Here is a 12849-nt window from a genome sequence, read left to right as displayed (position 1 = left end):
GCTCTAAAAATCTTCCAGTCTCTCATCCCTGCACATTTTTTAATGGAATAGCCTGAGATCAATTATATGAATGTGTGTAAGCATTTATGTTGTCCATAATGTATCAAATCGAGATATTCTTTTTCATAAATAATGTGTATTGGCATTACTCCTATGGCTGATAAAATAACTCTGTAAAAGGTGACAAAAGTAAAAACATACATACAAGTTAATATATAGGTAATCATACATGACCCAAACATTAATTCCTCGACCCCCCCGAGAGACACTGAGATCATGTTCATGAAATGTGTTTGTCTGGCAGCCATCTTGAAATTCTACATACAGTCATGGGCAAAAATATTGGCACCCTTGCACTTTTTAGATCCTCGAGGATCTCTAAGTCTTACTCACGTTGTTCTTCATCTTCTTCTTGTGGACTTTTTTGTTTCACAGCCTACAGTTTTCATCGAAACTTCCTGAAACTTGGCATACATATGTAAAATACCCCGCGTAGACAGTAACCATCTCCGATTTTGAAAATTCCTCAAAGAAAAAAAGTTATGACGTCAAAATATCTCCGCTAATGGAAATCGCCGAAAAAAAATTATCTCCGAAACTAAGCAAGCTTTTTGAATTGTGTTTGCGGAAATCGAACAGGGCATTAGCAGAGATGAATTAGCGCACATGTGATACATCACGATAAAGTCATATCAATTTTTATAACGTCATTCCTATTTTTTGACATTTTTTGTTTCACAACCCAGAGTTTTCATCGGATCTTCATGAAACTTGCCATGTATATGCAGAAAGCTCACGCGCAGGCAGTAACCATCTCCAATTTTGGAAATTCTTCCGAGAAAAAAGTTGACGTCATAATATCGCCGCTAATGGAACTCGCCTATACCATTATCTCCGAAAATAGGCAAGCTGTTTGAATTTTGTTTGCGGGAATCAAGCCGGGCATCAGCACAGATAATTTATCGCAAACCTGATACATCACAATGATGTCATATTCGTTTCTATGACGTCATCATAAAGAGGACAAGGATCTTAGTTCAAATAAGGCACCATTTCTTCCAGAAAATTGTTGAAATTTAAAAATATTTTGGTATCCACAAATGTATTTCTTTGGTTTTCAGTGGAACAAAACAAACTAGGCTGAAAAAAATGACTAAATCTTAGCTTATTGCACACAGAAATCCTAAAATGGCCTGGACAATATTATTGGCACCTTTTAGAAGTTGTTATAAATAATTATATTTGAAGCAGGTGATTCTCCTTTCCTTTTGAATTGAAATCACCTGTGGTGAGTTGCAGGTGCCTACAATATAAAAAATTAAAAATCACTCATTCATCCAGTTTGAATAGAGAAAATGAGTCATTCTGATGTTTTGCGTCACTGTGTGTACCACAATGAGCATGGAGAAAAGAAAGAAAACCAGGGAATTGTCTGAGAAGGTCAGACACAAGATTGTAGCCAAACATGGACAATCTCAAGGCTACATGTCCATCTCCAGAGACCTTGATGTTCCTGTTTCCACCGTACGCAATGGTATCAGGAAGTTTAAGGCCCATGGCACTGTAGCCAACCTCCCTGGACATGACCACAAGAGAAAACGTGATCGAAGATTGCAGCAAAGGATTGTTCAAATGGTGGAGAAAGCACCTTGATCAACTGCCAAACAGATTCAAGCTGACCTTCAGACACAAGGTACGACAGTTTCAACTCGCACCATCAGTCGCCAACTCAATGAAAGGGGGTTCTATGGTAGGAGACCCAGGAGGACCCCACTTCTGAGAGAGAGACATAAGAAAGCCTAACTGGAGTTTGCCAAAACACACCTGAACAAGCCAAAATCCTTCTGGGAGAATGCCCTGTGGACAGATGAGACCAAATTACTAATTTTTGGTAAAGCACATCATCTGTGTTTGCAAAAAACAAAATGAAACCTTTAAAGAAAAGAACACCTTCCCTACAGTCAAACATGGAGGAGGCTCAGTAATGTTTTAGGGTTGCTGTGATGCCTCTGGCACTGGGTGCTTTGAATGTATGCATGGCATCATGAAATCATGAGATTACCTAGGCATTTTGGAGCGCAATGTTCAACTCAGTGTCAGAAAGCTGGGTCTCCGTTGAAGGTCATGGGTCTTGTACCAGGACAATGACCTCAAACGCACTTCAAAAAGTACCCAGGAATGGTTCAAGACAAAACGCTGGACTGTTCTGAAGTGGCCAGCAATGAGTCCAGATCTAAATCCCATTGAACAACTGTGGGAAGATCTGAAAACAGCAGTTGGGAGAAGGCACCCTTCAAATCTGGGAAAACTGGAGCAGTTTGCACAAGAAGAGTGGGCCAAACTGTCAGTAGAAAGGTGTGGAAAGCTCATTCATGGCTCGAGGAAGTGCTTGACTGCAGTTATTTTGTCCAAAGGTTGTGCAACCAAATATTAAGTGGAGGGCGTCAATAATTTTGTCAATGCCATTTCTTTTTATTTTCTGATTTAAAAGGTGATATTAAGTTCTGAATCAAAAACAAAGGTTCTCTAATATTAACAATGAAAGAAAGAATTGTGGAGACCAAATCCTTTTGTCAATTTCAACTTATTTTCGAGAAAATTGTGTTGTTTTTTTTTAAGTGCAAGGGTGCCAATAATTTGGGCTATGACTGTAGCTATTATTTGTTTATGATGGCTGTTCTTCATTGAGATGCGGGGTCGCATCGGTGACCGAGGACGCGCCATGTCACTGATGGAGTTTATGATGTCGATACCCTCTACTGGGAAGGGCAGGAGTTTTGGAATTTGGCCATGGTGCCAGCGATAGCTCACCCACTCTTTGCAAAGGACATCATTGGAACTTTAACATCCACCAATGAATACTAGAAGATGGGACACCTGTTTTATTTACGTCCATTCAAGCGACAGCACACAGATTGATGAATCACACTGCCTGTGGAACACTGGGATGGCAGTTTATAGGCGGGTCGGGATTCAAACCCAAGGTAGATGGCTTAGAGGCGAGTATTCATACCTCTAGGCCATCCTGTCCACCCATTTATGATAGTTAGGCCGATAGCTTATTTCGATTAATTGATTCCAAAATATGGGTTTTAGCACAAATATCATATTTCCATGTAGCATAGAAGCAAAGTTATCAAAACATATAGATTTTTGCATATTAGCCACCTTACATTTCAGTATGGCCATAATCTGAGGACACAGAATATGGAAGAAGTGGATTCAATGATCCTGAAAATGTCAAGTTAGACGTTAAGATCATGTTTCTAGTTGACTACAAGCTGAAATATGATGGATACAACAGGTTTACATGGCGGCCATTTAGCATGTCGATGGCTACCTAGTGTTCGATGAATCCCCATATCCTAATGATCATGTCTACAAATTTCCACACTTTCTTCAAATTTTGCATAACTCATGATAGGGGGCTCTTAATACCTGATATCTTAATATCATGATAGGGGATAGGGGCTCATACTGCAGGGCTTCAAGCAAGCAGTGCACCACCATCTCTTGTCCCAATCCAAAATTTTGTCCCATGATAATTTATTACCCCATTAACCCAACCATCTTGCTTGCTTCTTTCAGTGTTCCCTCGCCTCCTCCATTTCCTCTTATCCCATTCATTCATTCCCTTAATATTTGTCCCACTATCAGATCTACCTCGCTATTCCATAGGGCAATCCCATTTTTCCCTCTTGGGCTTTAAGTTGGCATATTACCATGATGTAATGTCATCTGCTATCTCTACCCATGAAATTTCCCAACACCATTGACCCTCCATCAATAAGCTCTATTTCTCACACAGGTTCATGTTTCTCCCCACTCTTCTGTCCTCTTTTCTTTTATAAAGCATACCCTTGCTTGTTATGTCTACCAGTGGTCCCATTGTCTGTGCGTGGCCTTTCTTACCTCATTCACATAAATTTTGTGCTCTTCCATGAGTCTAGACTTTGTATACCCCTACACAAATAAAAATAAAACGTGAGTCCTTTGAGCCTATGCATGCACACACACACTTCATGTATGCAAGCAAACAGGATGAGATGTACAGTATACAAGCAAAAAAAAAATCGTTGCTTGTAAAATATTGGCCAAAAATAAATAAATAAATAAATAAATAAATAAAACCTGTTTGATAATTCTGGCCCATTGGTTGAGGTGCTGCAGGGTAACCAGGGAAGCCTGAAGCAGCAGGACCAGAAACACCAAAGCCAGGGGCACCACCAGGAGGTGCTCCATAACCAGCAATACCTCCAGGTCCTGGTTGTATGAGGAAGATGAGGATTATGGAATAAAAAAATATGTAATGGATGAGGAGTAAAGAGCACAACAAAATTATGTTGTTTTGTATGCAGCCTGTGGCTGCTGGTTGCATCATTTCTTGAAGTGTGGCTGTGCCACTGATGTAGTATCCCCTGTTCCAAGTAAGCTGGTACTCATTTGCTGACCTCTGGAGGATGATGGGCAAAGTCAACCCACCTGGTATTATTTAATATGGCATGACAGGGGATCAAACTGAGGACCCCAAGATCTCAAGCCAGCCACCTTAACCGTTAAGCCAACACCGGGCTTACAATTAGGTTCATCTATAGGGTTAGATGATAGCCTGGTGTTGGCTTAGTGGTTAGGGTGGCGGCTTGGGATCCCAGTGTCCTGAGTTCAAGCCCCGTTGGCTGCTGAATTAACACCAGGGGGTTGACTCAGCCTGTCATCCTTCCGAGGTCGGTGAAATGAGTGCCAGTGTACTGGTCCCGGTGTATGCCCCGGTTAGAATAGGTGTACCATATCCCTGTGTGTCGTAAGAAGCGACCAGGGTTGGCGTCAGGAAGGGCATCCGGCCATAAAACATTGCCTCACAAAAAGCCAAACCCCTGCACAGCAGGGAAAAATGGCTGTAAAAACGGTCATTTTGAGCCTGGTATTGGCTTAGTGGTTAGGGTGGCGGCTTGGGATCCCAGTGTCCTGAGTTCAAGCCCCGTTTGCTGCTGAATTAACACCAGGGGGTTGACTCAGCCTGTCATCCTTCCGAGGTCGGCGAAATGAGTGCCAGTGTACTGGTCCCGGTGTATGCCCCGGTTAGAATAGGTGTACCATATCCCTGTGTGTCGTAAGAAGCGACCAGGGTTGGCGTCAGGAAGGGCATCCGGCCATAAAACATTGCCTCAAGAAAAAGCCAAACCCCTGCACAGCAGGGAAAAATGGCTGTAAAAACGGTCATTTTATAGGGTAAGATGGTTGTGATGACGAGGAACAAATGGAATTGATTGTTTGATGGGCAATGTGGCAAATCTTGGAACAGTAAGTACAAAATAGAAAGTGCGATCAAAGTCAAAAAAAAACAATGTCAGCACACACACACACACACACACACACACACACACACACACACACACACACACACACACACACACACACACACACACACACACACACACACACACACACACACACACACACACACACACACACACACACACACACAATAAAGAACAATTATGTAACATTCAAATTCCCTTCACCCACAAGTATTACCTGCTGGAGGGAAACTGGGAAAGCAACTAGGTACCCCAGAGCTGGGAGGACAACCCCAAGGTTGGTTCATTCCAGGAGCACCCATGGGTGGCATGCCACCAGCAGGACCAGACGGGAAAGCCCCCCCTCCATAAGGTGGCTGCATAGGAGGATATCCTCCACCAGACGGCGGAGGATACCCCCCACCAGATGGCGGAGGATATCCTCCACCAGACGGCAGAGGATACCCCCCACCAGGTGGCGGAGGATATCCTCCACCAGATGGCGGAGGGTAGGTACCCTGCGCATAAGGGTCTTGCCCTCCGGGTCCACTCGGGTAACCCCAAGACTGCACTGTAGTAGGCTGAAAAACATGGGCAAGAGTCAAAAAAATATTGCATGAAGTCATGATTTAAATAGAGCTTACAGCAGATGTTGACTTTCTTTGGTCTCTCTTAAAGTGTAAATATTGCAATCAATTGCAGAATGAAGGACAACATTTGATGTTTTGGAGAATCAAGTTTGTACTCTGAGTCATCTATGCAGGGTTCGCAAACTGGAACATATTTTGAATGTTCTATTTAATTTAATCCAACTGAAATGAGCTTCTTTTGCTGTCGAACGGCAATCTAAAACAACTCATCAAAGTCAATTCTACCTTGCTCTTCCATGAGCCATGCTCGTCTTAAGGAAACAGTCATGCTCGTTAGCAAAAAAACCCATCAGCGTCATCCTTACCGGATATGCGCCATCAGCAGGTGGGTAGGGTGGCATCCCAGGATACGCCATGCTGTAAGTAAAGAGGAAACAAGTGATGCATGCACTCCATGAAAAACAAACACAATGGTGATTTCAAAACAGATCAGAGTCTGTTGAAGAAAAAAGACAAAACGAGGTTTAAGCAACGTGATTCTGCCAAATGTTTGAGTTAGCAGTTATAAATGAAACAAGTCTGGAGACGGCGATGGTTCATGAGCAATGGACACGGTTCGCCTTTTTTATTTTTTGACCTTCGAGGGGGCGCCACGGGCAAACTGGCGGGAATCGGGAAAAACGTAAATGATGAAAGTTGTAGTACTCGAAGAGCACTACTTGCATACGAACTTTCATTCGAAACAGTTGAAAACTCTCAGAGCTCGATGCCCAATTTATTGATTTTTTGACATTTTATAAGTTCGTGACCTTGTGACCTTGACCTTGGGACGAAAATGAAAAATCGAGATCCGTGGGGCTATGCAGGTGCTATTGGGCTAACCAAATACCGAAACCCCTGCCATATTAGAAAAATCCCCTCAGAGAAGATGCAACTTGAAACTGGCTACCCCCTAAAAACACAACTTGATCATGATACAAACCTCGCACCCTAATTTTATCAAGATTGGATCAAAACCCACGGAGTTATGCTCGGGACACACACACACACACACACACACACACACACACACACACACACACACACACACACACACACACCGAATATAGTGGTCACTTACTGACTCGTGAATCAATAACGGATATAGTGGTCACCTACTGACTCGTGAACCAATAACGAATACAGTGGTCACCTACTGACTCGTGAATCAATAACGAATATAGTGGTCACTTACTGACTCGTGAACCAATAACGAATATAGTGGTCACCTCCTGACTCGTGAATCAATAACGAATATAGTGGTCACTTACTGACTCGTGAACCAATAACGAATATAGTGGTCACCTACTGACTCGTGAATCAATAACGAATATAGTGGTCACCTACTGACTCGTGAATCAATAACGAATATAGTGGTCACTTACTGACTCGTGAATCAATAACGAATATAGTGGTCACTTACTGACTCGTGAACCAATAACGAATATAGTGGTCACCTCCTGACTCGTGAACCAATAATGAATATAGTGGTGACTTACTGACTCGTGAATCAATAACGGATATAGTGGTCACCTACTGACTCATGAACCAATAACGAATATAGCGGTCACTTACTGACTCGTGAACCAACAGAAGTGAAATTTCTGAAACAGTCCATGAGAGGACTGACTTAATTTTCTCAATTGAATTTCATATTTTGAACACTGCACAACATGTATCGGCTTGTTTGCCTTTCCAAAATCCTGCAGTTTAGCAGTACTTTGTCTCTAAATCTGGCAAAATTAGTCAGTCTCATCCTCCATGCTGATATGGCAGGCGAAAAAAATTGAAAATCATCCAAACAGGAAACATAGTTTTTAGAAACGTTGTAAAGGACACACCAGGCATGAAGAACTAATTTGACGTGTTGGATAGGGTGGTGTAAAAGACGGTGTATCCAAAATGCATAAGCGGCGGTAAACTTATGTTTCAAAAGTTAGTTAGTTTGTTATCTTGCCAAAACGAAGTTTTTGCAAGATATGATAGTCAGCTTGTATGTTGTTTTTTATTTTTTATTTTTGTCTATAATCACGTATCGATCACACTGCAGAGCACAGTTATCATTGGAAATTTTTGTAACTTCGCATATCAGTCCTATAGAGGTCCCTTTCAGTGCATAAAATTTTCAAGGTCAAAGGTCGTCACTGTCGCAAATCAGGGGAGTCGACGAAACCCTTATTTTTTTGAGTAAATTTGATCGGATCGTCTTCAAACTTCATGGGAATATAGTTCATGGTCTGGCGCTCAGCTGATTAATTTTTGGTGGCGATCGGCCTTGACCTTCATGGTTAGCGCTGGAGGTCGAAAGTTTTTGACCCCAAGGTCAAATTTTGAAATCTTAGATACCATATCGAGTAATACCTCATATGAAAGCACTTGATAAGTGCTTTCCAGATCTGTCAAAAGTTTGACGCTATGACGTCATGACAAAAAAACGGATTTTTCATGAAAATTTTATTTCCTCAGTTCTCATCAAAATCTCTTGATATTTTATGTACAACGGTCCTGGAGAGATACCATTAACCATACGAAAATATAAAGGTCAAGGTCAAAGGTCAAGGTCACAAAAAGGTCAAGCATCAAGGTCGACGAAACCCTTATTTTTTGAGTAACTTTAATCGAATAAATAAGTCACTCATGTTCACATTTTGGCAAGATACTGGTCACCCTGGGGGTGACATTGGTTTTTTTATTTGTTTCTCTGCAGCCTTTAAAACCTTTTTTAATCTCAATGTAATTAGATAGTGTCCTGTAAAAGTCTTCACCCCCTTCCAATAATGGCACATTTGGATGAATTACGAATTATGTAAAAACAATTTTTCCAAATGAACTTTTTTATTGATAACTGAAGAGATCAAACTAAATACTGTTATAGTTGAAGGCGGTTACATGTAAGGAATACCTGCAAAAAACGTGTACAAATCAAAATTCATTGGTTGTAAAAGTATTCTTCCGCTTTAATCAGTACCAAGTGGAAATACCTTTTGCAGCAATGACTGCTTTGAGTCTTTTTGGGTTGGTCTCTAACAGCTTTGCACAGTGAGATGGTGAAATCTTTGCCCATTCTTCACGTGAAAATTGGTTTAGTTCTGCCAAGTTTGACGGGGATCGTCAATGGACTGCAATCTTCAAGTCTCACCATAAATGTTCAATTGGGTTCAAGTCAGGACTTTGACTGCACCACTCAAGAACATTTATTTCTTTCTTATTCAGCCACTCCAGTGTGGCTTTGGTTTTGTGCTTCAGATCATTTTCCTGCTGAAATGTGAATCTCCTACCCAGTTTCAGATTCATGGCTGATTCAAGCAGGTTTTCATCAAGCATTCTCTTCTACTTTGCACCATCCATTATCCCTTCAATCCTGACAAGCTTGCCAGTTCCTGCTGATGAAAAGCTGCCCCATACCATGATGTTGCCACCACCATACTCGACAGTAGGGATGGTGTTGACTGGGTGATGTGCGGTGTTAGGCTTACACTAGAAGTAACGCTTTGAATTTAGACTGAAAAGTTAAATGGTTGTCTTGCCTGAACACAAAACCTTTCTCCACATGCCTGCAGTATCATCAAGATGTTGTTGTTTTTTTTTCCAGAAACTCCATACAAGCCTTTAGATGAGTCTTTTTTTCTGTAATTCAGTCATAGCTTCGATTTTGCCACCTGTCCAAAGAGGTCAGATTTGTGAAGGGAAAGGGACATTGTTGATTGATGAACACTGACCCCCATCTCGGATATAGAGCCTTGCAGATCTTTCAGTCATTGTTGGATTTACAGAGACATCCCAAACCAGTTTGCTGCTTGTCCAGCTGCAGAGTTTGGATGGACGACCAGATCTGGGTAGAGTCTGGGTGGTATGATACGGCTTCCACTTCTTAATAATGGATTTCACCATACTCAAATGGAGGAATTTCACCGTGCCAGTTAAATGACTGCTTAAATCTATCTATAATTCCAGCAATCTCTGTGTGTCTGTGACCGCTGTTTCTCGACAACCACTGGTCCGATCTAGTTCAAACTTGCCAGGTATATTGCTGGGGACCTGAGGATGTGCCTTTTCAATGTTTGATATTAATCGGACAAGTGGTTCCCAAGTTATGGCCATTTATTTACCAACCAATGACAGGACACGGTGCTATGCGGTCACGATTGACGTCACAATTCCTCTTTTTATTTTTATTTTTATTTTTTGCACGATTGACGTCACAACTCTTCTTCTTCGTTTGATATGACGTCACAATTACGCACGGCCATGCACGTACGGGCATGTACTAGTACAGAATAAACCTATTACTGCCAGACCCTGACATTCGCGGGGCATACGTTCCTGAAAATGCTGCGAATGTCAGGGAAGTTTTTATGTTTTTTTATTGTTATTATTATTATTTAATTTTTACATTGTCTCGGATTGTGGAAGAGTGATGACACAGAACAGATCAGGATACAACATGACAAAGGAACAGCAGGAGAAAGGGTAAAAAAACAACACCAAGGACCAAGGTGGAGGGAGAAAGTAGACGGAGACGGACAAGCAAGGTATGCAGGTAACGATGAGGGGTAAGGGAGAATGCAAAAGGTGGACAATATGGATATGATACGTCAGCAAAATTGTGATTCACCAGTTTGTGATTTTGTCAAGGTCTGAGGAGATTGAAACGGCTGCTGCCTGTCTGTCAGAAAGATGCAATATATCACAGCAGAGAGTGGAGTCATCAGAAAAGAGATAAAGAGAACTTTCCAGAGTCAGTGAGATCATTGATGAAGATAAGGAATAACATGGGGCCTAGAACACTGCATTGCGGGTACTCCAGCCTTGACAGGGAGAGGAGATGAAAGGGTTCCGATGAAAGCCACATGTTTGCTACAAGAGTGGAGGAAGTCAGCAATCCAAGAGTGGGTTTGGCCTTGGATTCCATAGGCAGACAGTTTGGAGAGCAAGGCAAGATGCCAGACTATCAAAAGTTGTTAGATGTCCAGAGTCCAGAGAGACGGCCCTGATCTGATGTCAGATATTGAGAGCCTCCACCATTGTTGGGGGAGTACAAGCAGCATGTCCAAGCTGGAGTGACCAGGTCGGAATCCAAATTTATGATCTGAGATGAGGCTGTTGGAGAAAAGGAATGATTTTATGTCAACTGTGATGATGGATGATATGACCTTGCAGATGAATGAAAGTAAGTTGATTGGGCTGCAGTTTAGGGGATCTGTTTTTGCACCTTTTTATGTAATACTATGATGAAAATTTCCAAGCAGATAGAATATGACCAATGGTAAAGGACAGGGTGAAAAGGGCAGAGAGGAAGTGCAAGAGCAGCACAGCAGGTTTTTGGACACGTGAGCTGATGCCATTCGGCGCAGTTGCAGAGTCATGGTCGAGGGTTGCCCGAAACTTTTCCCCCTTTTCAGGTGTAAAAGACAGAATTCAGGACAATTGGGTACAACTGGGAAGGATGGGTGCAGAAAGGGAGGGGTTGGGGCCACTAGATTTGGAAGCAAACATAGAATTGAGGCATTCGGCCTTCTCACGAGTGGAGTCAGCTGTGGTGCCATTTGAAGTGAGGAAAGGGATGGAAGGGGCGCATACAACAGAGACCGGTTTGACAAGGCGCCACCAGGTATTAGAGGAGGGAGACAAGTTTGAAAGCTCATCCTTAAGATTGGACAGATGTTGTTTTTCTGGTTCTCATGAGAGGAGACACACACTTGTTGCAGACTTTATGGAATGATCTGAGGTTTCCTTTGGTCGGATTTGCCTCCCTGGAGGAGAATGCAAGTTGTTTTAAAGTAACTGCCTCACCATAGGATTCAGAGTACCAAGAGCCAGAGGATGGGTAAGATAAGTGAAGATGAGGTGGGATTAATCTGTGCACAAGTGAGAGCAGATTTCTGTGGAATAATTCCCAGGCTGAATTAATATCACCAGCCATGGTTATGGGAGACCAGTCCTAAAAAAAAAAAAAAAAAATTCATGTGAATACGCAGGGTCTGCGAATAGCGGGTCTGCATATATCAGGGTCCGACAGTACACTTATTTTGTAACCTTTCAAACAAATAATTTGCTCGTTAAGTGATTTTGTGTTAATTATGCAAAGGGTTTGAATATTTATGCAACTGAGAATCATCTGATTTTCTCTGTTAATCTAACTTATTCATGTTTTCTGATTTTTTTTTTGCCTTTATCACTTTGAAGTAGTTGGGAAAGACTCCAAAGATTAAGTTTGATTTGAAAGCAACATGAAATCAGCCGAGGTACCATCAAAATGTGAAAAACTTTGGAGGGCGGTGAATCCTTCCTGTTCTCCAATGGCTTGATTTCCGATCATCAATTTGGTTTCAGACCAGGTCACTCTACCCTGGATATACTGCTTCTGCTCTCCCAACAACAAATGGAGGTCCTCAATGCCAGACATAAAATCAGAGCCGTATCCCTGGACAAATCACGTGCTTTTGACACGGTCTGGCACCCTGCCCTGCTCACCAAACTCTCTTCTTATGGTATCCAAGGCAATCTCCACTCATGGCTCGCACACTTCCTCTCGTCACAGTCAACATGTGGCCCTAAATGGATTTCTTTCATCCCCTCTTCCTGTCCAGGCTGGAGTTCCTCAAGGCAATGTTCTGGGCCCTCTTCTTTTTCTGGTTTTCATGAATGATCTTTCCGACTCTCTGGAAAATCAACTTTATCTCTTTGCTGATGACTCCACCCTCTGCCGTGCCATCTGTCATCCCTCAGACCGGCAAGCCACAGCTTCTTCGCTCACTCCAAATCTGGGTGAAACCACAAACTGGTCCAACATGTGGTTGGTCTCCCATAACCACGGCTGGATTCATTCAATCCTGACAAATCCCACACTCTCACTATGTCTCTCCGAAAGGACTGTTCAGAACCCACCCACCCCCCCCCCCATCCACTTTCTCAACAATCCT

At 42.3% G+C, this 12849-nt stretch overlaps 1 protein-coding gene across 3 annotated transcripts in view; it reads right to left on the bottom strand.

Moving 5' to 3' along the window:
• ANXA7 (annexin A7) overlaps positions 1-12849 on the bottom strand; it is a 134356-nt gene that overhangs the window by 87996 nt on the left and 33511 nt on the right. For 2 of the 3 annotated variants that reach the window (XM_085863853.1, XM_085863851.1), the window contains exons 2-4: positions 6253-6304; positions 5536-5878; positions 4132-4263 (exon numbers count right to left, since the gene is read on the bottom strand). In XM_085863853.1, the coding sequence (XP_085719979.1) occupies positions 4132-4263; positions 5536-5878; positions 6253-6303 (526 nt within the window). In that variant the 5' untranslated portion in view covers position 6304. The remainder of the gene's footprint in view (positions 1-4131; positions 4264-5535; positions 5879-6252; positions 6305-12849) is intronic. The other variant, XM_085863852.1, reaches the window with a different exon arrangement.

Source organism: Eptatretus burgeri, chromosome 18 (assembly GCF_056783735.1).
Source record: "Eptatretus burgeri isolate ZD-2024b chromosome 18, Ebu_testis_v1, whole genome shotgun sequence".
Lineage (NCBI taxonomy): Eukaryota > Metazoa > Chordata > Myxini > Myxiniformes > Myxinidae > Eptatretus > Eptatretus burgeri.
This window is presented reverse-complemented; position numbering and strand designations above follow the sequence as displayed.